Raw genomic sequence first — 24,068 nt, 5'->3', positions numbered from 1 at the left:
CCCCCCCCCCAGGCTGCAACCCAACCCGCCCTACTCCTGCTGTCCTGCTCAGCCTCTGGCTACCAGGCAGGGCCCTCCAGGTCACCTGCCTGCCATGGGAAAGGGGCTCTCCTCTCTTCCTCCCTGGCCTGACCATTCTTTCTGGTGTGATTAGCAGGTGGTGTTTCCATCTGGTTCTCCTGGGGCTACAGAGATGTCTGTGCTCTGGGGGCCTAGACAGCTGGCCTGATGATCTCTTGGAAGGAAGTGGAGCCTGGCTCTAAGGAGGAAGAGACTGTCCCAAGGTCTTGTGGCAAGTTTGAGATACAAACTTGGACACCCCTCCCTACTGCCAACCACCAAGTCCCCTGCGCCATCCCATAGATCTGGGTGGGCTCTCCCATACTTTGCTCCTCTCTTGGCATTATCCTCAGGTGAGAATATAGAGCTAAAGGGTGGGCCTTGTGTGCTGAAACCTGCTCAGGAAGGGATGCCCCAGGCCCTGGGGCAAGCCACCCTTGTGCTCCTCTGAGCCTGGAGCCAGGGGCTGGATCTGGGGATTTGGGGGATCTGTGCTTGCCAGAGCAGGGTCTGGGCTCCCCGGCACCTTGCTGCCTTTTTCTTAGAGGTCCCGTGTGTGTGCTGAGCCAGCCCCCAGCAGAGGCCCCTGGGGAAACTGCTAGACAGGCATCCAGGGGCTGCACAGGCCAGCGGAGGCCTGAGGCTTCCAATGTGATTAATCTTCTAGAGAAGTAAGAAGGGGCACGGTGAGCCCTGAGGCTCTTTCATGGTGTTGGCTTCAGCACTCCACATTATACAGGAAACATTTGCAGGGTGATGTGGGGGAGTGGGGCACTGCTGTGAGGTCTGGGCTCGTCCCAACTCTCTGGTCCAAGTAGCCTGGAGGCCTGCATGGAAGAGGCAGCACCAGGCGTGACACTAAAGGCTTCCCTAGCCCATGAGGGGTGCTGGGAGCCAGTTTGAAAGGCAGCTGAGGTGCTCTGGACCATTGCAAATGGGGGGAGCAATTGGCCTTAGGGCCAAAGGTCTTTTTGTTATTGAAACGTAACTCACATCCTGTAAATTTACTTAGTTGAAGTATATAGTTCAGTGGTTTTTAATACACCCACAAGGCTGTGCAGCCAGCACCGCTATCTAATTCCAGAACATTTTCATCACCCCAGAAACCTCATATCCCGTCCCCCCCCTCCCCCAGCCCCTGGCAACCACTAATCCACTTTCTGTTTCTGTGGATTTGCCTATTCTGGACATTTCATATAAATGGAATCATACCATATGTGGCCTTTTGCGTCTGGCTCTTTTCACCAAGCATACTGTTTTCACGATTTATTCACCTTTGTAGCAAGAATCAGTACATCATTCCTTTTTGTGACTAAATGATATTTGACTAGCTGGACATATGGCAGTTTTCTTCCACCTATTCATCTGTTGATAGACACTTGGGTAGTTTCAACCTTTTGGCTATTGTGGATAATGCTCCTGTGAAAATTGGTGTACAAGTTTTTTTTTGGCTGTATGTTTTCAGTTTTTCTCGGTACATACCTAGAAGTAGAATTGTTGGATCATATAGTGATGCTATGTTTAACCTTTTGAGAAGCCACCAAACTGTTTTCCACAGCATCATTTTACATTCCCATCAGTAATGCATGAGGGTTCCAATTTCTCCACTCCTCGCCAATGCTTGTTAATTCTCTGATTTTAAAGAAAACATATTTTTTTGTTTGTTTTTAAATTCTGGCCACCCTGGTCGATTTGAGGTGGTGTCTCGTTGTAGTTTTGATTTACATTTCCCTGATGACTAGTGATGTTGAGCATCTTTTCATGTGCACGGTGGCTATTTATAATGTCTTATTTTGGGGAAATGTCTATTCAGTTTCTTTACCTACCTTTTGGCTCAGTTGTTTGTCTTTCTGTTGAGTTGTAAGAGCTCTTTAAATGTTCTAGATCTATTCTTGGACTGAGGAGAACCTGTTTTCTTGACCTGTGAGCTGGCATGCTCTCACCCCTTCATACAGGGGCTGCACCCATGGGTCTTCACAACAGATCTTCCCCCTGCTTGGCCCCCAGTGGACTATGTGGGGGGCCAGGGTGCAGGTGGCTGTTCATTTGCTGGAGCCTGGTCTGGGGTTGGGGCTAGCTGGGGGCCCTGGCACTGTGCTCAAGGTCTGCCCCAGAGGGGCTGCTGAGGGGCTGCTGTCATTGGGGTGAGGGAGGGCTCTGAGTGTGGGTCAGGGAGGGTCGACTGCCCAGCGCCAGGAGGTGAGGGCATCTCCTCTGCTTCTCTGAATACTGAGCCTGGGGCTCAGCTGGCGGTCCTGTGTGGCCACGTGCCTGCTGGCTGCTTGGAGGAGGGGCTCCCAGCTGGTCCCTAGAGTAGAAAGAAGGAGGGAAGATTTCCTGGGCAGCAGGAGCGAGCCTAATGGTAGAATGGTAGAATGACAAGGCTGTACGGTGAGCCTGTGAGTGGGCAAGGGATAAGATGGAGCCCTGCTAAGAGAATGAGACAGCTCTGACAGGGGCTTGGGGGGGCTTGTGTATGGGGCTGAGGGCTGGGGCTTACCTGTAGGGGAGGTCAGCCTTTCACAGAGAGGCTGGGGAGACCCAGAGTCCACTGGGGCTAGGCAGGGGCTGACAGAGTGGGAGGTGTCCCAGGGGATTCCCCTTCCAGGGGTGGTGGTGCTGTGAGCTAAGCAGGCAGGAGCTTGGGGAGTCACGTGGGTTTGGGCAACAGAGCAGGTGCTACCCATGGAGACCCACCTCCGGACAGACATGCCCGAAACAGTCCTGCAAGGCCTCAGATCTGGTGTTTGAGGGAGAGGCCATGGAGAGCAGTGTGCTTCAGAGGGTCAGGAGAGGGTAGGCCTGCACTGGCAGCCGAGGTGGGGGAGGGTCCAGGCGATGGGGCCCTATCCACAGAGTCCAGGGCAGCTGAGGGGCTGGCAGGGAGATTGCTGAGGCCCCTTGGAAGCCCTATGGGTGAGACCTCAGAGCAGCAGGTGACGAGGGATGCAGGGCAGGGGCAGCAGGCTGAGGGAAGGTGCCTGGGGATGCGGGGAGGGCTTCAGGTCAGGGAAGGGAGCTCCAGGGACAGGAGAGGATAGAGGGGTGGTGTGTGGAGGGGCCTGGGCTTCCTGCCTGCAAAGGAGGGGGGATTCTTCTTGGACTCATGGTCCAGGACCTCTGTGGCCAGCAGAGGGACCTAGGTGTTCCAGGTTCCCAGCCTATGGGTCCAGGGCAGACATGGGGAGGCAGTTGGAAAGAGCAGGTGGGGGAGGCAGAGGGGATCACTTGGGGAGCTCACTGCCCCTTGCATCTCTCATCTCCAGAGTCCCTCCTGCCTCCCTCCTTCTCCTGGCCAGTCTTCTTTGGGGGGCTGTGGACTCCCAAACCGTTGGCCCCTGCCTGGCCTATTGTCCCCTTCCATAGGCTCCTGGGGGGGCCCTGCTCTGGCCCCCTAATACAGAGACCAGATAGGGGCAGGTGGGAGCAGCAGGCCAGGACTGGGCCTCTGGGCTGGGAATCTCGTGCACACAGGCTGTGGAGTCCGGTGGCCTCTTGGTGGGGTCTGAGGTGAGGAAGAAGCCGCCGCCATCTGGCTCCCCTCAGCTGTGTGAGCAGATGTTCTGCCACAGCCGGCGGCCGTCTGGACGGGAGGACAGCTGGCCTAATCTCACCCCCGTCCTTGCCACTGTGGTCCAGGACCTGACTCCAGAGCCATGGGCACTAGCATGATCCTGCCCAGGCTCTCAGGGTGGCCCCAGACTGAGGGTGGCGCCCACCACCCACCCCAGGGGCCTTGTGATATAGAGGACAATAGAAGTGTGTGGGTATTTTTTCTCCTGGAAAAGAATGCACACACACGATTCCTCCCGGGGGGCTGTGGGCCCTGAATTCGGGGAGGAGTGATGAGCTGATAAGGGGCCTGGCTTGGCTTTCCTGGCTGTAGAAAAATGACACCTGTCAGCAGGGCCGGCACTCAGCCCCCTTAATCCCAGCCTGGGGGGCACCCGGCTCCCTTTGTGTATTGTCCCAGAGGTGGGGGTGCCCCTGTAGTGCCCACCCTGGCTCAGCAGACTGCAGGAGGTTTCAGAGGAGGTGCAGTTGTCTGGGAAGTGGGTGAGGCCAGGTCCCTGCTTGAAGGTCAGCCTCTGGTGGGTGGGGAACAGGGCCACTGTACTCATGGGGCTACCCATCCTCCTGGGTCTGCCTCAGCTGTTGCCTCTTCCAGGAAGCCAGAGCATAGCCCAGAAGTATCACTCCTTACCTGTAGCTCACCTCTGGGGAAGCCAGGAGGTTCCCTTGCTCTTCCGAGGCCTGTGAGGGGCCCTGTCTCCCCTCCGCTTCCTGGCTCTGCACCCAGGAGCCTGGTGTGGGGTCTGAGGTGCTCGTTCACCAGGTGGCCCAGCTCCCTGCTCACCCCTGGCCCTGACCTCCACCACGCTGCACCCACACTTGCTGACTGGGCCATTACACCTTCCAGCGCATGGATGGTGGGCCAGGTGCAGCAGACACAAGACGATGGGGCCTGGATGTTGGACAGAGGCTTTGCGGGTATTTTTGCTGTGGGTGCCGTGCTGAGGGGAGAGGGCTCTGCTGGAGCTCCCAGTGGGCAGGTCGGAGGTGGGGGCTGAGGACCCCACTGAGCGAGAGTCGGGGAGGTGGGAGCAGGTGGCTGCCCATGGTGCATAGCAGGTCTGAGCAGGCCTCTGGAGTGGGGCTTGGTAGCATGGGCTGGATGATGACCAGCCTGTTTTCCTGCAGGGACTAATCATTAACGGACATCTGTGGGCTGGGCCAGGGTCTCCAGAGGAGGGCAGCCCCACTCAGGACAGTGTCAACCTGGGTGGTGTGCTGGCCATCTGGCTCTGTGACCTGCGGGCACAGCCCGCCATGCTCCCCTGCTCCTCCCAGTGAGGTTCCTGGCTGGCCTGGTGCCCCTAGCCACAGGAGGAAACCCGGCCGCCCAGCTGGCAGGCCCTGCACCTCGAGACCGGCAGCCGGACGAGGGAATGGAAAAAGGCAAGCCTCAAGCTGCGTTTGTTTTTCTTAGCGATACCTGAGGTAGACGTGGCCAGGGAAGTGGTCTGGCCCAAGAGTAGAGGCTGCCAGGGGCTCCCAGACCAGAGCACACCAGACCTGGCTCCCTCTTGGACAGAGGGAGCAGCAGTGGCTGCCTCAGGCCACCCCAGGGTGGGGTGTTGATTGAGGCTGTCCCAGTGTTCCCCATCTGTGCCTGGCATGGTGCTAGGCCCCTGGGAGGCCAGCTCCAGGAAGGAAACCAGATATCAAAGTGATGCTGGTAGTGGCGGCGGTGGTGGTGGGGTCCGGTGGCTCTCCGAGCACCTGCCCTGCATCTTATCTTGCCTGTCCTTTGTGGCAGCCCCGTCGTGGGTCCACAGCCATCTCTGAGGCCTGGGGGTGTGGTGACCAGGGCACAGAGGTGGCCTGGTCGCTCTGGTTCCTCCATGAAGCCACTGCAGCCCGTCTTCTCCTTGCGGCAGTCAGTGAATCTGGGGGTCCCATGCAGCCTCAGCCACCTTCCTGGGGGCTTTCGGCATGCCACTGTCCAATCTGGGCTCCATCGTCCTGCTCTGGAAAGGGGGCAGTTGGCTGGTGGCCCTCAGAGTCTGGGGGTCCCACGAGTTCTGCTTGCTTCAGGGGCCAAGTGTGGATGAGGACCTTTCTGTTAGGCTTGGGGGTGCCAGGCCTGGTGGGCAGTGCTGTGGGTCCCAGTATAGTGGAGTTTGCTGAGTCCTGTGTCTGCCAGCTGACCCCCAGGGTGCCCAGGCCTTAGCTAGGCAATCCCCTGGACAGTGATGGGTCTGCGGACTGACCAAGAGCTCTTCGTGCCCTGGAATCTTCGGGCCCCATGAGGTGGGGAAGTCGGAGCCTGGCAGTTCTCACAGCTGCTGGAGGTGACAGCTGTCATAGACACAAGGTCTCTGCCACAGTGTGACCTGTATGCGGGGAGCTGCCCTCCCGCCCTGCTCAGCCCCATCCCTTGGCCCTCACCTCCTCCTTGGCATGGCAGGGCACCAAGTGATGGTGGAGCTCTTGGGGAGCCCCAGGCTCTGGTGGCGTCTATGCCCACCCCACACCCGCCTGCTTGGATGGGAGGCTGCAGGCCATGGGAGGATGGAGGGTTAATCTCAGAACCAGTTCTCAGCACTGGAATTTGTTTTGAATTTGATTCACACAGAAATTAAACGCCGTCTGGTGGGGCTGAGGTTTCCTTGGCAGGGCGCTGTGGCTTCTGGAACTCCGGCCTCTTCTTCTTCCGCCCAGCCCAGGGTCTCAGCTCCCCATGCCTGGGGAGCTGGGTTTGCGGGCAGGGTGGCCCTTGTGGTGGCTGGGCCTGTAGGCAGGAGGAAGGGCAATCGGAGTCTGTTCCCCTACCCCAACTGTGAGTGAGAAGGGGTGAGGTGTTCTAGGGGCTGAGTGATGTGGGACAAGGATGGCTCCAGTACCAGCGTGGGCCAAACCTGCACCCACCCTCTTCCGACAATGCCTGTCCTGCTACCTGGCTGTCCTTGGGGCAGATGTGAGGATGTGTGACTGGCTGGGTGCTCAGAGGGGCTGCGCTAAGTAGTCCCCAAGCAGTCAGGCATGACAGCTTCAGGCCTGGTCCACAGAGGGGGTTGGGCATCCCCAGACTTGGCTCTGTCTGTCCTGGGTTCTTTCCTCCTGCCCCAGGGCTGGAGTGTGCTCTCTGCAGAGCTCGTCACGGGGGTGAGCCCTCAGCAACGTGGGACCCAATCCAGGATGATCTGGTCTCAAGATCCTTACCTTGATTACTTCTGCAAAGACCCTTATTCCAAAGAAGGCACATTCTGAAGTTCCAGGTGGCTGTGAATTTTGGGGACCTTTATCCTGTGCTTCCGATTATTCCTGCAAACAGTTTCTCAAATACGGCGACCAGCATATGGTCAGAGATAGCTTGGTGTGCAAGGAAATGCAGCCAAGGACTTGCAGAAATGATGGCAGCAGACCAGTAAACAGAGCATCCCACACTGAATAAAACAACTCTCACTGTGCTTGCAGGAGCAAGATAAGCTTGGGATATCTGTAAGGAATGAGAAGCCACAAAAACTGACCCAGCAAGTTTGGAAAAACCAAATAGAACTGGGAAAATTTTTAAGTAGTAGACTGATGTGAGAGCAGATTATAAACAGTTGAAGAGAAATAGCAAACTGTAAGATGGGTCAAGAGAAATTACACAGAGTGTGGCATGGGAAGGCAGATACACGGAAAGCAGAGAGGGTGAGAAACCTGGGGACACAGTGAGGAGGTCCCACATGCTCCGCCAGAGGCCCAGAGGTAGAAGAGAAGAGGAACTGATGGGGTGATACATGGAGAGAATGGCTGAGAATTTTTCTGAAACTGATCAGAGCAATCAAGAAGATCCAAGAGGCCCAGTGTCTTTCTAAGCAGAAAAGAAAAAATGTTCATGCCAGAACATGACAGATTGCAACTGCAAAACACCAAAGCAATCCCAAGAAACAAAATAGAGATTACCTTCCAAGGATTGTCAGGCTGACAGCTAAGTTCAGAACTGAGAGCAAAGCCAGGAGGTGGTGGGACCATCCCCTTGGTGCATGAAAAGAAAATAACTGCCAGCCAAGAACTCTACGCTCGGTGAAGATTACTGTAAAATGAGGGTGAAATAAAGACATTTTCAGACAGATTGAGAGTTGCTCTGAAGGAAATGTGGACGCCGCAGCTTAGGCGTGGGAAATGGCCCTGCTGTGTTCCAGACACAAAAAGGAGTGAACAGCAAGGAGAAGGGCACAGGGAAGGAGGGGATAAGGGAGCATTGAACAACTTCCTGTTGGGTCCTAAATGTAGAACCAAAATACACAACAGCATATAATTCCAGGGAGTCAGCAAGGTTGTGTTCTCAGGCCTCATATTACTGAGAAGGGGTGGTGTTGACCATCATTGAACATGGGTAACTTATAGACTCATGTTGTAATTTTGAGGGTAACCATGAAAATAATGGAGATATATGACTTCAGATTAACAAAAGGAAAAGCAGAATAATGAAAATAACCCAAAAGAAGGCAGGAGAGGAGAAAAGAAAAAGAAGAGGCATGGCCAGCAGAAAAGATAAACTGAGACCCCAGGACCCCAGTGGATGAAATGTTCCAGGCATAAGGCTGAGGTGATTGGGGTTGTGGTCAGGTCCTGAGTCTAATTATAGGCTCTGGGTGAGAGACACATGATGTAAGGATAGAGAACATAAGAGGATGGAGAGAGAACACACCAGCTCAATGGACCATAAGGTAAAGAGGGAAATGAGAGTAGAGAGAGACTCAGACTCAGCACAGTGATCTGAGCTGTGACTGTTTTAGTCGGTGACCTGGGGCTGTGTCAGGCTCAGTCTGGTGCCCTGAGGCTGCAGTTTCGGAGAGACTGAAGCAGCCACAGTGGTAGCTTAAATGCATATTTTGGGAGTGGAGAGACACTTGAAAGCACTCAGCAAGCGTCCATCACAAAAGTGAGGAGAAGAAAGGTAAACCGAAAGAAAGCAGAAGTAATGCAGAAATCAACAAAAAAACGTGCATTAGAGATGAACACGTCTCTCTCTGGGAAGGTCTTAGAGACACCTGAGGAGACTAACCCAGTGAAGAGGAGGCCCGGAGTGCTAGTGTCCAGCTACGGGGAACATCATCACAGATTCTGCAAACAAAGACAAGGGAATGTAATGAACAGTTCCGTGCTGATAAATCTGCAAATTCAGAGGAAATGGAGAAAACCAAAAAAGTAACAGAAACAGATTCAAGATATAGAGATATTGACTAATACTATAGTAAGCAAAGAAATTGGGTCGTTGGGAATGTAAAGTGGTATAGCCACTGTGGCAAACAATCTGACAGTTCCTCAAACAATTAAATATGGAATTCCTCTATGACCTAGCAGTTCCACTCCTGGGTATATACCCATGAGAAATGAAAACGTATGTTCACAAAAAAATGTGTACATGAGTGGTCATAGTGGCATTATGAACCATAGCTGAAGAGTGAACAACTCAGGGACTTCCCTGGCAGTCCAGTGGCTAAGACTCTGCACTCCCAATGCCAAGGGTACGGGTTCCATCCCTGGTCAGAGAACTAAGATCCCTCATGCCGCAGGATGCGGCCAAAAAATAAATAAAATAAATAAAAAGACTGAACAGCCCAAACGTCCATCACCTGAGGAGTAGAAAAATAGAATGTGGTATATCCATACAATGGGATATTATTACATGCTACCACATGGACGGACTTTGAAAACATTGTGCTAAGTGAAAGAAGCCAGTCAGAAAAGGCCACACGTTGTTTGATTCCTTTTATAGGAAATGTCCAGATCAGGCAGACCCACAGAGGCAGAAGGTAGATTAGTGGTTGCCAGGAGTTGGGGGAGGGGAATAGGGAGGTAATAGCTAAAGAGTACACTATGTAGTTTCTTTTTGAAGTGACGAAAATATCCTAAAATTGACTGTGGTGGTGTTTGCACGTATCTGCAAATATACTACAAAATGCTGAATTATATACTTTAAATGGGCAAATTTTATGGTAAGTGAATTATATCTTAATATGTAAAGGTGTTCTAAAAGAAAAGAAAAAGAAATTGGATCAGAAAGGAAATGTTTCCACCAAGAAAAGGTCAGCCTGCATAGCTTCATGGCAAGTTCCACCAAACAGTCAAGAAGACACGATTCTAATCTGACACAACTCTTCTAGGAAATTAAAAAAAAAAAAATTGGCAAAGTTAGAGAGACAACACCTCACATGGAATTTAGATGAAGTCACACATAAGTGTATTAGGTTCAAATCCTTTTATAAGTAACTTATTCTTTTCAGCAGGAAGAGCATAGGAGAAGAAAATTACAAGCATGGATGCAAACATCCTAGACAAAACATCATCAAGTTACATCAGCAAAACAGAGAAAGGATAAAACCCATCGTGGCCAACTGGGTTTATTCCAGGAATGCTTAATGTCTAACATTAGAAAAATCAATTAGTGAAATTCCTCAATTTAGCAGATTAAAGGAGAAAAATCACACATCAAAAGATGCAGGGATGACATTTGATAAAGTTCAACATCCAATTGTGATTTTAAAAACATTCATAGCAAACTAAAAGCAGAAGGGAACTTCTTTAACTTGATATGGGGTGTCCAGAAAAACACACAGCAAACGTCATGCTTAACGGTGAAATGGCAAAAGCTTCCCTTTTAAGACCAAGAGTCAGACAGGGATGCCTGTCGTCACTGCTGTCTAAATCTGGGTGATGCCAGTTGTCTTAACAGACCCTCAAGCATGATGGGAGTCGTTTCTCTCATGTAGCAATCGCGTTCTGGCTCTGTGAGTGCATTGACTCCTGGTCTCTGGCCTTGTAGTGCCAGTCTTTACGGCACCCTTGCTTCTGGAGGGGTGGGTCTGGGTAGCAGAGATGAGCAAGGATGAGGGTCCCCACTTTCTGGTGGTGGTGCCCACAGTTCTCTCCTTCACTTCATGGCCACACATGCTGGCAAGGGCACTGGACAGCTCTGTGCTGGCTGGTGGCTGTGGAGCTAGGGGTCAGGAGGCTGGGTCCCAGAGGGTAGCTGGCAGATTCTGCACGATTATGCTGATGACCCTAGCCAGTGTAGCAAGGCAGGAAGAACCACAATAGTAAGAAAATAGACTGGTGTCTCTGCAGACTGCATGATTGTACACAGAGCATCTGAAAATCATCAGAGATGAATTACAACACATAGCAAGGTCACCAAATACTAAATCAGCATAGGGTCAGTTGGACTTTTGTAGGTCAGCAACAGAGGGAAGACTGACTTTATAAAGTTATTTTATTTTTATACACTATCACTGTGGGACACAGACTGACTCTAATACAGGCCAGCCCTGTGGGAGGCTGTAAGACTTCAGACTTCAGTGGGGGAACGTGTAAGACTTCAGAGAGAGGCAGGAAAGAATTCTGAGTAAATGGAGAGAGATGCTGTTCTCACCAATGGAGAGATTCAAAATTGCACACACAGGGGACTTCCCTGGTGGCGCAGTGGTTAAGCATCTGCCTGCCAATGCAGGGGACACGGGTTCGATCCCTGGTCCGGGAAGACCCCACATGCTGCAGAGCAACTAAGCCTGTGCACCACAACTACTGAGCCCACGCGCCTAGAGCCCGTGCTCTGCAACAAGAGAAGCGTCACCGTGAGAAGCCCGTGCACTGCAATAAAGAGTAGCCCCGCTCGCCACAACTAGAGAAAGCGCGCACACTGCAAAGAAGACCCAATGCAGCCAAAAATATATGAATAAATTTATTTTAAAAAAATTGCACAGAGTAGTCATGACCACCCCAGCAAACCCTGTCACGTGTGTGCAAATGCAGAGCCAACGTGTGCCCTTGGAATCTGTTGGAAGGAGCGCCTGACGGAATCCCAGTGAAACGTCAGGAGCTCGTGACACTAGCCCAGGGTGGAGCCTGGAAATGAGCCACATGTGAGGCTGCTGTGACATCACAGAGCAGCGAGGAGATGGAACCTTTGGGATCCTGAGGGAGGGATGCTGGCCCCACCATACTTCGTGGGCAGATGTTGGTGTCAGCTGGATGGAGAGCTGGAAGTACACAGCAAGATGAGGAAGCTTTTGGAGGATGTTTAGGAGATTGTTTATGACATTAGTGTGGGAGTTGAGAGTGCCTGGGCACAAGGCTGTTTCTTGAGCTGGGTGAGAGCTGTGTTTCCCAGTTGTGCTGCTCACTTCCATGTGTGTATTATATCTTTTGAAGATACCTGAGTGTTGTAAAGTGCCAGGCCAACATTTAGGTCTCGTTTCTTCCCAGGAAATGGGTCCAGCGCTGGGAGAGGACAGCAAGGTGGAGCAAGGGCAGCCAACCCGGACTCAAGTCCTTCATGGGCTTCCTGGGCAGGCTTATGTGCCCATCGACCCGCCTGTCTCAGACCAGATGCCCACAGAGAGGGAGGTGCAGCTGTGTTGAGCGCAGTGGCAGGTGCACTGGTGTGGGCAGCTGGGCGGTTGGAGGGTCTGTGCTGTGCCAGGTGGCCTGGGCGCTTTCTGGGCTGGAAGGCGCAGCCCCTGGAGATAGGCTGTGTGGACAGAGGCTCATTGCTCCAGGCTGGCATACAGGGCTGAGAGCCTGTGAGGGACTTCTCCATGCCACTGGCTGTATGTTGAACTTTGTCATTTTGAATGGGCCACATGTGCATGGGACAACATGTGAGTGGCTCACACGCCATAAGGGAGAAGGATGTTTTTCCTCTGCCCCAGGCTGCCTTTATCCTGGGTTGCCCTGTGCGCCCACAGGTGTGCACGCAGGTACTCTGCAGAGGCAGGCCTGTGCCTTGCACTGAGTGTACACAGCATGTGGGCTGCGGCTTTTCTGAGGCCTGCTGAATACTGGAGTGGATGGAGCCCATTCATTCAGCCAGTCTCCAGTCTTTTTGAATACCAAACAGTGCTTCCAGTGTTTTTGCATGACAGCATTGCATTGGGCAACATGTGAGTGACATACACTTGTACGTTTTTTCTTGCTGACATTAAATTTTTTTTTTTTTTTTGCTTATATGATTTAAGATAACATATCTGTAGTCTGTATTTCTAGAAAGAGAACTGGTGGGTGAATTTTTATAGATATGTCAGTCCAGAATTGCAGCCAAGGAGGAACACCTCCTTCCCTGTGTCCTTGACAATAATCCTATTAGACATTGATTTGTACCCCTCTGATGAATGAAAAATAACCTATCAATATAGTTTTGTTTTTTGTTTTTGCTGTACGCGGGCCTCTCACTGTTGTGGCCTCTCCCGTTGCGGAGCACAGGCTCCACTGTGTTCCCTGTGGAGGTGCAGGAGCAGAGCACAGCCACAATGGAAGTAGAGCTGTCCCATGCTGATGTGGAGGGCAGCTGGACTCGAGATGGCCTTCAGATCCAGCCAGGACCCACGTGCCAGCTGGTGGTGCACGGCCCCACCCATACCCTTACGCTGTCTGGGCTGCAGAGGCAGGACAGTGGCCTGGTTTCCTTCAGGGCGGAGGGCGTGCACACATCTGCGCGGCTGGTGGTCACTGGTAGGTGGACATAGGTGGGGTGGGACTCACTCCAGAGCACCTGCCCCTGTCCCCAAGGTGGCCCAGGGAGGCAGCTATGGGCAGGGATATGGAATCCTGGAGGAGGGGGGCTCATTCCTTTTTTTTTTTTTGCGGTACGCGGGCCTCTCACTGTCGTGGCCTCTCCCGTTGCGGAGCACAGGCTCCAGACGCGCAGGCTTAGCAGCCATGGCTCACAGGCCCAGCCGCTCCACGGCATGTGGGATCTTCCCGGACCGGGGCACGAACCCGTGTCCCCTGCATCGGCAGGCGGACTCTCAACCACTGCGCCACCAGGGAAGCCCTCAATATAGTTCTATTTTGCATTTTTTTGAGTGAAATGCAAATAAGTTTTTAACAGCCAGCTATATTCCCTTCCCTTGAACTGTATGTTCATATCCTGTATCCAATTAACAGTTGATTCCTTTGTTACTGATCTAGAGGAAAAGATACGCCTGTGTCCACATATGTACGTGCAACACATGCACATGTGCCCACATGCACATGCCCACACACAAGCAAAGAAACTTGGTCCTTGGCCTGGGATCTGAATTGCAGCATTTCCTCTGTGGGTCTTGGGGTTCTGTGCTACTTTTTGCTGTGCAGAGATTCTTGTACATTTAGATAGTCTAATTTATTAAATTTTAAAGGCATTTTGGATTCTGAGTCACTCTGACAAAAGCCTTCCTGATTCTAAGAATGTTTTATGAACCTCTCATCTTTCCTGCAGCACTTCTGTGGGTTCCTCGTTGTGTTGTCGTTTCTGCCTCTTGTCCCTGGGACCTTCTCCACTGAGCCCAGACCCACCTGACGGCCCCCCTCTTCCCTGTACCCCGTGCATTGTCTCACCCCGGCACCTCCGTGAGGGTTTGTCCTCTGTTGCTGCACTCCAGGCCATAAGTTCACAGGCTGGCTGCACTGAGTCCACACTGACTGTTAAGGGGGCCTGGGCAGGGGGCAGCTGGGCCCCCATAAAAGGGAGGTGGGGACGTGCCTCCTTGGGATGAGGGACGCCGGGGGGTAGAGCAGTGCTGCCCCCTTGGGTTTCAGCCTCATGCCTACCATGGGAGCTGGGTGATGGCTCAGGGGAAAGGCCTGGCCCTTGGGCCTCAGGCCTCAGCCATGTGGCCACACGATTTTCAGATGGCCATTCCTGGACTTGAGCTGACCCTTCCTCAACATCCTGCTGCCCAGAACAGATGTAGACCCCCACCTGGACTCAGGAGAGTGTCAGCTTGCCTGTGGCTGTGTTTATGGAGCTGCCTCTGATACCCTGGTGGACATGCTGAGGTCAGGTGGGAGTGAAACTACCTATAGCTATGGAGACTGGCCCTGGGTGTGGGGGACCCCTGAGTTAGCTCCTCATGTGCAGTGTGGACACAGGCTGGCACCAGGTCGGGGGGGGCCCTGTCCTCAGTGCCCATGTGCAGAATTTGGACACAGGCACCCCCAATGCCTCCTGGAAGACTGGAAGGCAGCATCACCTGCCATTTGTCTCCGTCTCCTCGTCCGTTTCCAGCCCGGCCCCAGGTCCCCCCAGGATGGCCTTACAGTAGGGGTCTTCTTGGCAGCGGTGGGAGCTTGGTTAATCCGAATCCTGCCTGGGGGATGTGCTGGTTGGAGGCTACAGTTCTTTAGCCATGTGGCACGCAGTTCTGGGCACAGCTGTTGACATTCCTGTCTGGGGACAAGTCTCCACTGTGTGAGCTGTCTTTGTGTGAGGAGTATGGCTCTTCTGGCCTCCAGCCCAGGGTCCTCGGGCCCCTGCCTACTCACCCTGCCCCAGCGCAGCAGCTGTCCTCAGGCAGGGTCCTGGAAGTCCACAAAAACTGCCTCTGACGTCAGCCTCTGCCACATCCGCATGTCCTTAGGCATGAAGTCCTAACGCTAGATAAGGGGTGCAGGTAACTGGGGCTGCCATGTGCTGCTACCCCTCCAACGCATCGTCCCAGCTCCAAGCTCATGTGTCTTCTCCCCGAAGGTCTTACTGCCTCTGCATCCCCACTGCTCAGTGGCCCACAAAGGATCTGTCCGTGTCTTGGGGACCTTTGGAGCTTCTCCTCTAGCCAGCACCCATGCTGGCCCCCCACTGCACACCCAGGGGCCTCCTGATTCAGAGTGTTGCTTACGGAGAGGGGCACGGGTCTCTCAGCAACGTCTGCACAGACTTGAGCTGGCAGGGATGCCTCTGTGGGCTCTGCTCACCCACACCCTTGGTCTCAGGGTTGGGAGCAGTTGCCACCTCTGCTCTCCCACAGCTCACCGGTACACTGGCTCTGAGCACTGTGGAGAGCAGGGCCAAGGCCTGGGGTGGGTCTTCTCAGGGTGCCCACCATGGCCTCACTCATGCTGCACCTAAGTGTGCAGAGGTGGGGGGTAGTGGCCCTTTCTGCTCTGCACCCCTAGGCCTGACCAGTAAGCTCTGGTGTTCTGGTAGCCCCTTGCCCAATGTTGCCTGGGCCTCCTGTCAGCCTGGTTCCCGAGCCACAGCACCCTGCTTTGCTGTTCTCAGGGAGCTGATCAGAGAGGGTGAGACAGAGGCAACTCCTTCAGGGACCGGGGTCCAGAGGCCTCAGGGTAGGGCTGATTCTGCTTTGCATGGGCCCCACCCTTACCAGGTTGGATGCAGCGACTCCCCTCTCCACTAGGCAGGGCAGGGCATGCTGGGGTGTGTGTGCATGCAGCTACAAAATGTGGTACCCCAGGTTGTCCGCAAGGGAACCTCAACCTGCATCATTACTGCTGGAGTCTGTTAGAGGGTGGGGTTCTAGAAGGCCCTGCCCACATCCCTTCCCCTGCAGAAAGCTGCAGCTCTCCTTGTCAGCCCAGTGGCCACCGTACCCCTGAGGGGGCTTTGGAAGGACAGCAAGAAATGGGATGGGGCACGGTGTGGGGCTCCAGTATCTGTGAACTCCTGATGCCCCTGGTTCCTGGGGTTGGCTGAGGTGAGAGGTGGGGGCTGGGGCTTGTTTCTAAAGATGCTCTAGTGGTGGGCTCTGAGCCCCATTCACGTCCAGGTGGGCACCTCTCCCTCCCGAGGGATGAAGGTCTGGGTGGGGTTGGGCTTGGACCTTCCTGGAGCCCAGATGTGCAGTTGTCTGTCTGGGGACACTGAGGCCCATGGTTCTGAGCACAGAGCAGGCAGAAGGCCAGAGCCAGTCAGTCCCTGGATGGAGCAGCTGGTAAGGAGTTAGGGCAGGCAGGCCAGACAGAGGAAGACGGACCCAGGCCAGGGCCTTGGCTCAGCCAAGAGAAGGGGTGGAGTTGCACAAGAACCAGGAGCCCACTTCCTGGGTGGCACCTGGGTCCTGGGCTGGGAGGCCCCTTCTGGTGCACATATTCCAGAAGACCCCATTGGAACCATGGGGGCCATCTGCACAGGCTGCAGGACAGGGAGTGAGCCAAGACCATCCTCAAGGGACCACAGGGCCGCGGGGGGCACCCCTAGCTGGGGATGGCAGAGTGTGGGGGTCCTAGAGCAAGCTGGGTAAGCAGACATGGGAGTGGGTCGGGGAGGGTACGGTAGGTGTACATCTCATGTGGGCTGAGGCAGCTGTGCCCACTCCCTGCCTTGGTTGTCTGCCCTTGGCCAGTACCCTGGGCTGGGCAGTCTTCTCAGGTGTGTGTGTATGAGTTTCTAGCTGTGTGTTCCTTCCCCTGTCATCAGACCTGGGCAGTGAGGCTGGTGTCAGCTGGGGTGTGACCCCCTGAAAGGACTTGTTGGGGAGTGGTCAGCATCCATGTGGGTACCTGAGCTGTGCTCACTGGGCAGCCAGTGTGAGAACCCAGGGTGTGCAGGGGGCCCAGGCAGGGGTCCACAAGCAGTTGGCAGGGCAGGGCGTGAGTGGATATGGGGGCAAGCGGGTGTAGAGAGGATGCCTGGTGGGCAAGGGTCCCACGGCCTTCTCACCACCCCTCCCCTGCCAGGTTCTCTGTGGCCTTTCTGTACCTGTCCCTGGGCCTGCTGCCCCTTCTGTCCCCCAGGCGGGCCCACTGGGGCTCCTATCCAGTTGCCACCGTGCTTTCCGGCCGAGCAGGTTCTTCTGCTGCCCCAGCATCTGCAGCCCTCGCCCAGCGCCCACCTTCTGCCTCTGGGGCAGGGCTCACTCTGGCCTCTCTGTGCCCAGGCTGACGGGCAGTGAGCCCCTGACCATCCTCCCGCTGACCCTGGAGCCGGAAGCAGCTGCCCAGGCACACTACAAGGCCTGTGACCGGCTGAAGCTGGAGCGCAAGCAGCGGCGCATGTGCCGCCGGGACCCCGGTGTGGCTGAGACGCTGGTGGAAGCGGTCAGCATGAGTGCTCTCGAGTGCCAGTACCAGTTCCGGTTTGAGCGCTGGAACTGCACCTTGGAGGGTCGCTACCGGGCCAGCCTGCTCAAGCGAGGTGAGTGTGCTGGGACACTGGGCCAGAGCAGGGAGGCAGGACCTCCCAGCCCTGGTGTGCGCCCCTAGTGCATCACCTCAGCTGAATTCCAGGTGACTGGGCGGTGGGTGGGATCTGACCCCCCTGTTCCCCCCTTCCCCTTCCTCCTGCCCTCTCCCCCATGCCCTGTCCCTTCTCACACCTGCATGGAACAGTTGCTGGTGGCACAAGGCACATGTGGTCAGCTGTGACAAGGCCTGAGGCAGCTCTGATGTCTCTTGCCACATGGCAGTGGCTGAGGCCCAGTGCCTGGGCACAGGAGCAGGGGTCCAGCTGGTGCCCCAGCCCAGAGCACGGAGCCTCCTCTCTTGTGTCTCCTTCTGCATGAGGGTGCCGAGGGGGACTCTCATCTGAGTCTCTCAACAGCGTTGTTTTAAAAACTAGGGGACACAGGGGAAGGGTAAGCTGGGACGAAGTGAGAGAGTGGCATGGACATATATACACTACCAAATGTAAAATAGATAGCTAGTGGGAAGCAGCCGCATAGCACAGGGAGATCAGCTCGGTGGTTTGTGACCACCTAGAGGGGTGGGATAGGGAGGGTGGGAGGGAGGGAGACGCAAGAGGGAGGAGATATGGGGACATATGTATATGTATGGCTGATTTACTGTGTTATAAAGCAGAAACTAACACACCATTGTAAAGCAATTATACTCCAATAAAGATGTTAAAAAAAACAAAAAAAAAAAAACTAGGGACCTGAGGCCCAGGGCGTGGCAAGGCTCACAGAGGGCCCTGGCCAGTCTAGTAGGTTGGAGACCCAGATGGATAGGGTCTCTGATGCTGGGCACACCTGTGGCCCAGTACACTCTGGGTTCTCTCCTGCCCCTGACCAGTCCTATGTCTGGGCCACAAGGGAGCACCTCCTGTCCCCAGGTGCACATGGCAGCCCAGGCAGGTATGCCCCTCCCTGCATGGAACACACCAGGAAGGATCCTTCCCGCAGACCCTGCTCTATATGGAATGTGTGCCTGGGGATGCCATGATTTGGCTGCACCTGAGTGAGACGGGGGCCGCTGTGGCCTGCTGACCTGCCCCTACCCCCACCACCCCAGGCTTCAAGGAGACAGCCTTCCTTTACGCCATCTCCTCTGCTGGCCTGACTCATGCACTGGCCAAGGCGTGCAGTGCCGGCCGCATGGAGCGCTGCACTTGTGATGAGGCCCCTGACTTGGAGAACCGAGAGGCCTGGCAGTGGGGTGGCTGCGGGGACAATCTCAAGTACAGCAGCAAGTTCGTCAAGGAGTTCCTGGGTCGGCGGTCTAGCAAGGATCTGCGAGCCCGTGTGGATTTCCACAACAACCTCGTGGGTGTGAAGGCAAGCGGGGTGGGGTGCGGAGTGGGAAACGTTGCAGGGTGGGGTGCGCACAGGGCACAGGGCAGGGCATGGGGTGGGTGTGGGGTTGCAGGTGGCGTGAGTTGGGGAGCAGGGCGGGGAAGTGCAGAGGGGTGGGCAGGGTGCATATGTGTTTAAGGGCTGGGGTGCAGGGGCTGAGGGAGGGGCATTGGTGGTGGAGAGGGCTGGGTGGAGGTGAAGTCGGCTGCCTCTGGGGCTCTGTTCCAGCCACTGGTGACAGCCAGGGCCTCCAGTCCTTCTGCTTATAAGGCTCATTACTTACTGGATGGGCAGGGATACTAGTTGTCATGGTGGGGAACTCCATGGAGGGGTGCCCCGTGGTCTCCCATGGTTGGGTGGAACCAGAAGGCCTACTTGCTGCTGGCTGGGGAGCAGGCAGGTGGGTCCTGGCTGGTCAAGGCCACAGGGAGGGTCTCCCTGCCGGGCACCATCTAACCAGGAGGACAATGGACTGGTCCCTACCTGCCAGGGCTGAGGGGTGGGTGGTCCTGTCACCAGGGACCAGGTGGACAGCAAACGGGTAAGTGTGTGGTCCAGGGGTCCTGGGGAAAAGCTGGGGGTGTGGCTGGCTCAAGCTGGGGCGGCGGCTGCTACCTCAGGGACCCTGTCTGTGGCCAGGACTGTTCCGAGGGAACTTGAAACAAAAGACTCAAGGTGAAAAGGACTGTTTCAGCTCTCTTGCTGGGCCCTTCTGGGAGCTGCTGGCTGCAGGCATGGCTGGGCCTGGGGGGACCTGGCTCCGCAGCCACTCTCTACCCACCCGCCAGCCCCTTGGCTCCACGCCACTGGAGGAGGCATCGAGTCCCGCCACCTTCACTGTGGACAGAACACCCCACCCTCTCAGTCCCTGCACAACCTGGCCAATCAAACGCCTCCCAAGGCTCAGCCTGAGCTGTGGGATAGTCAGGGGCTGGGAGGGGGATCTGCGTGCTTGCTGGGCAGCCCTTGGGATATGGAGCCCCAGCCTGGGGGCTGGAGGGGGGCGTGAGGTAATTAATGCCAGCCTCACTCTGAGCCCCTCTTTATTGAGAAGCCAGAGTTCTGAGGTGTGGGCTTATTAAAGAATCAATTTCCCCCTTTTCCACAGGAGCTCTGCCTCTCCTTCCACCCTCTAGGGAGGGGTGCAGGCTGATTAAATCCCCCATGGGAGGCCCTTTCTTTTCCTCTGCACTCGCCCTTTTGTAAGCTATTAATGAAAAGTCAGAATATGAAAGTGCTCCATTAGCTCCACTGGTTCTGAGTAAGCCTCGTTTTAATTAAATTTGTCCGGGTTTCTCAGCAAAGTATCATTAAATGTGACTCTTCTGTTGCCTGGCTGGAGGGCAGCTATGTTTCTTAATCCCCCTTGAGCCGACTCTCCCTGGGGGCAGTGTGGGAGCTCAGGCCTGGCTTGGGGCCCACTGGGAGAGGGACCTCCCCTTCCCCTGCCGTTCTTCTTTCCCGTGTTCCTCTAGTGACCCCAGTGTGGAAAGTCAGGCAGGAGGCCCCGTGGGACAGCTGGGCTGACTCCACGGCTTTGCAGGTTGGACCCAAATCCTGGGAGGGGAAGGGCCCAGCCTGGGTCTCAGGCAGCTTCCCAGATCCCAAGCGGAGTGTTGGTGCTGAGCCACGCCTGCTCCTGCCTGCATGTGTGCGGTGGGTGCAGCCCCCTCCCATCTGGACCTCTCTGGAGGCTTTCTCCCACTTTCCAAGTAGCACGGTGGGGGATGGTGCCTGCACATGCAGTAGCATCTGATCCCTATGCTCAGGCAGGGGCATGGTCAGCCCAAACGTAGACTCTAGTGGCCAGTTCTGTCCACTAGGCAAGCTAACTTGCTTGTCCTTACTTTTTCAAGGAGCAGACTGCTGAGGACAGACTGTGTGGTCCTGGGGGGTGCTGACAGGGGGGCTAGTGGGGAGGTGTGCCCTGCCTTGCAGAGGGCAGCCTGGGATGCAGGGGTGGGAAGGGAGGACCATGATGGTGCAGGAGGTGGGTTCAGGGTGCTGCAGTGGCCACTCTGAAGGTGTGGTGCTGGCTATGGGGTTTCTGTCCTGGGTGGTCCATGGCTTGGAGAGGGAGGGACATGTGTGGGTACCAGGGAGCCTGGGTGATGAGCAGTGGTGACCCCCTTTGCCTGGGCCTGGGTCTGGGGGGGCCATGAGGTCTGGCCCTGGGGTGAATGGCAGTTCCAGCCCCTCTGAGGGTTGTCCTTGGGGATTGGTCTCCAGTCTGCTCAGAGTGGCTCTCATGCCCACCTCCCTCCCAGGTGATCAAGGCCGGGGTGGAGACCACGTGCAAGTGCCACGGCGTGTCAGGCTCGTGCACCGTGCGGACGTGCTGGCGGCAGCTGGCGCCTTTCCATGAGGTGGGCAAGCGCCTGAAGCACAAGTACGAGACAGCGCTCAAGGTGGGCAGCACCACCAACGAGGCCACCGGCGAGGCCGGCGCCATCTCACCACCGCGGGGCCGGGCCACAGGGACGGGTGGTGGCGACCCACTGCCCCGCACACCGGAGCTAGTGCACCTGGATGACTCACCCAGCTTCTGCCTGGCCGGCCGCTTCTCCCCAGGCACTGCCGGCCGCAGGTGCCACCGTGAGAAGAACTGCGAGAGTATCTGCTGCGGGCGTGGTCACAACACACAGAGTCGGGTGGTGACCCGACCTTGCCAGTGCCAGGTGCGCTGGTGCTGCTATGTGGAGTGCAGGCAGTGCACCCAGCGCGAGGAAGTCTACACCTGCAAGGGCTGAGCCCCTGTGCCTGGCCAGGCTGCTGCAGGGGTGCAGGCAGTGTGTGCAATGTGAGGGGTGTACACCTGCAGGGGCTGAGCCCCTGGGCCTGGCCAGGCTGTTGCAGGGGTACAGGTGGTGTGTGCCATGTGAGGGGTCTAGACCTGCAGGGACTGAGTCCTTGACCCGGGCGCCCCCAGTATACTTGGTTACAAGGCAGGGGCAGAGGCCAGGGAGTTGGCTGGGTTGGCCATCTCCACCCTTTTATCTCCCCATCTCAAAGGCCCAGTCTGACCTCTGCATCCCCTCTGTTTGTCCCTCCCCATGACCTGAGAGCTTTGCACAGATGCTTTCCAAGCTGTGTCCCCCTGAGTCACCAGGTGCCCCTCCTGCGCTGGGTGCCCTCTGAGGAGCAGCGGGCACACCTTCGTGACCACACGGCCTCAGTGTGAGCTGCCTGTGGCCTGTTCTGCACCAGCACTGGCTTAGAGTCAAACCACTAGGGTAGAGAGCAGATGCCTGGCTGCCCAGGTGCGGGGGGTTCCACTGCCGGCCCCCTCTGACATCGAGTACTTCTCTTTGGAGTGATATCAGTGACTTTTAAGTTATTTTTATTTAACTAATATATAATTATTATTTTCTCCATCCCTGCAGTCTCCCAGGCTGTGGCTCCTCCCCCTCTCAGCAGAACCTGGCCTGGAGGGGCCCCTTTCTCCCTCCCCTCCACGGCCCCTCCTAAACTGTTCGCCTGATCTGCTTTGTCGTTTGAAACCACTAAATCCAGAGAGACATGCTGTCGTTGTTTTTGAAGAAGTAAAGCAGGCTGTGTCTGGCCACCACCCTCAGGGTTTCTGGAAGCCAGGTCCCATGGTCCAGGTCGGCTACCCATAGCAAGGCTGACCTGGGAAGTGGACGGGCCCTGCTCGGCACCCTGCGGGCACATGGCTCCATACTCTAGCCTCCTCAATGCAGATTCTGGGGCTGGGGGTGGCAGAAGGTGGCCTGTTCTCCCCCAGAGGTGGGCATGGGCAGAGGGGCAGGGCCAGCTCCTTGGAGCTTCATTTCATGAGGAAGGCACAGCTTGCTCTCTGTCACTGTGGGGGAGGCAGGGTGGGGGCAGACATGGGTGGAGAGGGTCTAGGTTAGGATGTGGCAAATGGAAGGCTGTTCTCCTTGGCCATGCTGTTGATTTTGCAGGGAAGGGAAAAGGATGGCCAGCACTGACCTGATTTGGTTTGCGGGTGTGTGCACACATGTGTGCATGTGTGCATGAGTGTGTGGTGTGTGTGCACGAGCATGTTTGATTGTGTGCATGCATGAGTGTACATGTGTGTATGTGATGTGTCTATGCATAAGTGCATTGTGTGCTTGTGTGTGAGCACGTGTATGTATCTGCATGTGGTGTGTGTTCACGCATAAGAATGTGAGCACATCTGTGCATGGGTGTGCATGTATGTACATGGATGCATGTATGTGTGTGACCGTGTGCACATGTTTGTGCATGTGTGGTGTCTGTGCTTTGTGTGTGTGCATACGTGTGTGCATGCACGCATGTGCGTAAGCGTGTCTGCATGTGTGTGGTGTGTGTGATCGTGCACACTGTGTTGGGTTGTGGTCAGTGGTTGGTTGGGGTGTGGCCTCTGCCCTGTGCCCTTCCTAGGTGTGGAGCTCTACTCCCCATGTTGGCAGGGCCTCCAGCCCTGGGCCCATCCTGCTCAGCTCTATGACTGTGCTCCGAGGGTGTGCGCTGGGGTTTGGGCAAGCACAGAGCTGGGTGGCAGCGTGGACACGGGAACTACTGAGTGAAGGGATTCCTCAGAGTCCAGGGGGGGCTTCAGGAACCCTGGGGACTGTGTTTTTAAAAGAAAACCTATTTATGTGGATGTGGGTCTCTTTGTCCCTGTTTTATAGTGTAAATAGTAAAGTTTATTCTCCTGTGGTTCAGAGAACATCCCCATGAATAAGTACATGCTGACAGAGTGGTGCAGCCAAGGCATGTCCCCTGGGAGGGGACAGTGGATGATGTGGGTCTGCCCCTCAGTCTCCTTCACGCCTGGCTGGAGAGGGTGAGGATAGGCTGGGGTGCATCCCAGTTGTCCCCAAGCATTCCCACCTGCTGGGGCCTGGAGCAGGCAGACCTGGCCATGCTTCTATGACAAGACTGTAGCTCGGTCACTGCTGGGTCTGGAAAGGCGGCAAGTCAGAGGAAGGATTTTTTTTTAATCAAATACCACATTTAGCTCTATGTCATAAATATTAAGAAAAGTATTTTTTTAAACAAGGCAGATTGAAAACGTCTGCTGGCTGGTTTGTTTATACATAAATATATATCAGAATGTCTTGCTAAGCAAAGAAACAACTCCCGCTGACGGAGCCTCTCATTAACATGCTTCTCTCTGTGCAGCAGAGGATCTCTCTAAAAGAAAACATGTTCTGTGGCGGGGTCCAGATCCCCCGACCTCCCCAGGGCCGCAGGGGCAGAGCCATGCTGAGGGCC

At 55.5% G+C, this 24,068-nt stretch overlaps 1 protein-coding gene across 1 annotated transcript in view; it reads left to right on the top strand.

Moving 5' to 3' along the window:
- The window catches only part of WNT9A (Wnt family member 9A), a 25,190-nt gene extending 3,556 nt beyond the window's left edge, over positions 1-21,634 (top strand). The window contains exons 2-4 of the mRNA XM_007456488.1: positions 17,211-17,467; positions 18,562-18,824; positions 21,110-21,634. Of these exons, the coding sequence (XP_007456550.1) occupies positions 17,211-17,467; positions 18,562-18,824; positions 21,110-21,592 (1,003 nt within the window). The 3' untranslated portion in view covers positions 21,593-21,634. The remainder of the gene's footprint in view (positions 1-17,210; positions 17,468-18,561; positions 18,825-21,109) is intronic.
- The last annotated feature ends 2,434 nt before the right edge of the window (positions 21,635-24,068 follow it).

Source organism: Lipotes vexillifer, unplaced genomic scaffold (assembly GCF_000442215.2).
Source record: "Lipotes vexillifer unplaced genomic scaffold, Lipotes_vexillifer_v1.1 scaffold814, whole genome shotgun sequence".
Classification (NCBI taxonomy): domain Eukaryota; kingdom Metazoa; phylum Chordata; class Mammalia; order Artiodactyla; family Lipotidae; genus Lipotes; species Lipotes vexillifer.
Note: the sequence above shows the minus strand (reverse complement) of the source record. Positions and strands in the feature narration are given on the sequence as shown.